Source organism: Agrilus planipennis, unplaced genomic scaffold (assembly GCF_000699045.2).
Source record: "Agrilus planipennis isolate EAB-ADULT unplaced genomic scaffold, Apla_2.0 scaffold1040, whole genome shotgun sequence".
Classification (NCBI taxonomy): Eukaryota; Metazoa; Arthropoda; class Insecta; order Coleoptera; family Buprestidae; genus Agrilus; species Agrilus planipennis.
Genome location: NW_020439796.1, coordinates 7,996 through 9,142, shown reverse-complemented (window position 1 = coordinate 9,142; position 1,147 = coordinate 7,996). Strand labels below are relative to the sequence as shown.

The window sequence follows — 1,147 nt, the reverse complement described above, 5'->3', positions numbered from 1 at the left end:
TAAAAAAAATAAACTTAATTTTTTTAACGTTTGTTAAGTTTAAACCATAATGTTATGTATGTTAAGGCATGCATTAAGCACCCTATGACGATTATAAGTGACATGTTAGAGGCAATATTAACGTCTGTAATGTCCATTTCCTGTAGGAATTTGGTGGGATTTAAATAATGACAATAATATATATTATCTGGACACGTTAAATCTTCTCTATCTAGACCATAAACTACGTAAACCACACTTTGAAAACCAGCTCTATAATAACTTAAATGATAAAGCCATCGAAAAAAGACGGGGGTGTCTCTGTATCTTATACAAAATCCGAAAATAGAAAACAGACACGCTACTACAGGACCTAAGAACACTGCAATCTAAAAATTAAATTTAATTAATTAATTATTGTGTAAGTATTGGAAAGCTTAAAAGAGCCTTTAGATTTTTTTTGAACAATTGAATTAGTAATTGCCAGTCTCCGAAAAATGTAAATGTAATCCAAAAATAAAAAAAATTATAAATACCGCAGATTAACAGAAAATTTGGAATGTGAAAACATTAAATTAATCCACCGAAAATTTGAAAGTTGAAAATTACGATTGCTTATTGAGAATACTTTTCTTATTTCTTTGAAAAAACTGGAAAATTAAAAAAATATAAACAAAAATACCTTTGTAGGTGTCGTAGCTCCTATAAAATAACCCCAAGCTTGTGCACAAAGGGTTGATAAGGTACATAAAAGAACAAACAGATAAAATCGGAAACCAAATGGTTGTGATGTAAGCCAATAACTTATTCCAATGTAACTCCAAGTGCAACAAATCTGAAGTACATAATGCAAATGTGAGAAACTGATAGTAGTCATAATGTACATATGTATAAGGCTGTATTTACCTGAAACGGCACTTCGATTAAGAGAACTGATAATAAATAAGGTGGCAAGTTGTACCATCTATTAAAATGTTCCCGCGTTAGCACTTTCATTTCTAATGGAACTAAAAAAAGACTTAGATAAGAGGTAAAAATAAAAAGTTTTTACCGCCGGGGGCGGCCTTTGGGGCTGGCGAGCAGGGCAACTACCCGGGGCCTCGCGCACTCGCGCAACAGTCTAATTAAAAAAATATTAGGTAGTAATCGTACTTACTACTAATGTTTA

General features: G+C 32.0%; 1 protein-coding gene across 1 annotated transcript; it reads right to left on the bottom strand.

Annotated features, from left to right (window-relative positions):
- Positions 1-1,026, bottom strand: LOC112905988 (ATP-binding cassette sub-family G member 1-like; the record flags this gene model as incomplete). The annotated part of the gene is made up of 3 exons (XM_025979490.1): positions 1-368; positions 662-814; positions 886-1,026. Coding segments are annotated over 3 exons (639 nt in total), but the record flags the coding sequence as incomplete, so codon positions are not given.
- Between the last annotated feature and the right edge of the window lie 121 nt (positions 1,027-1,147).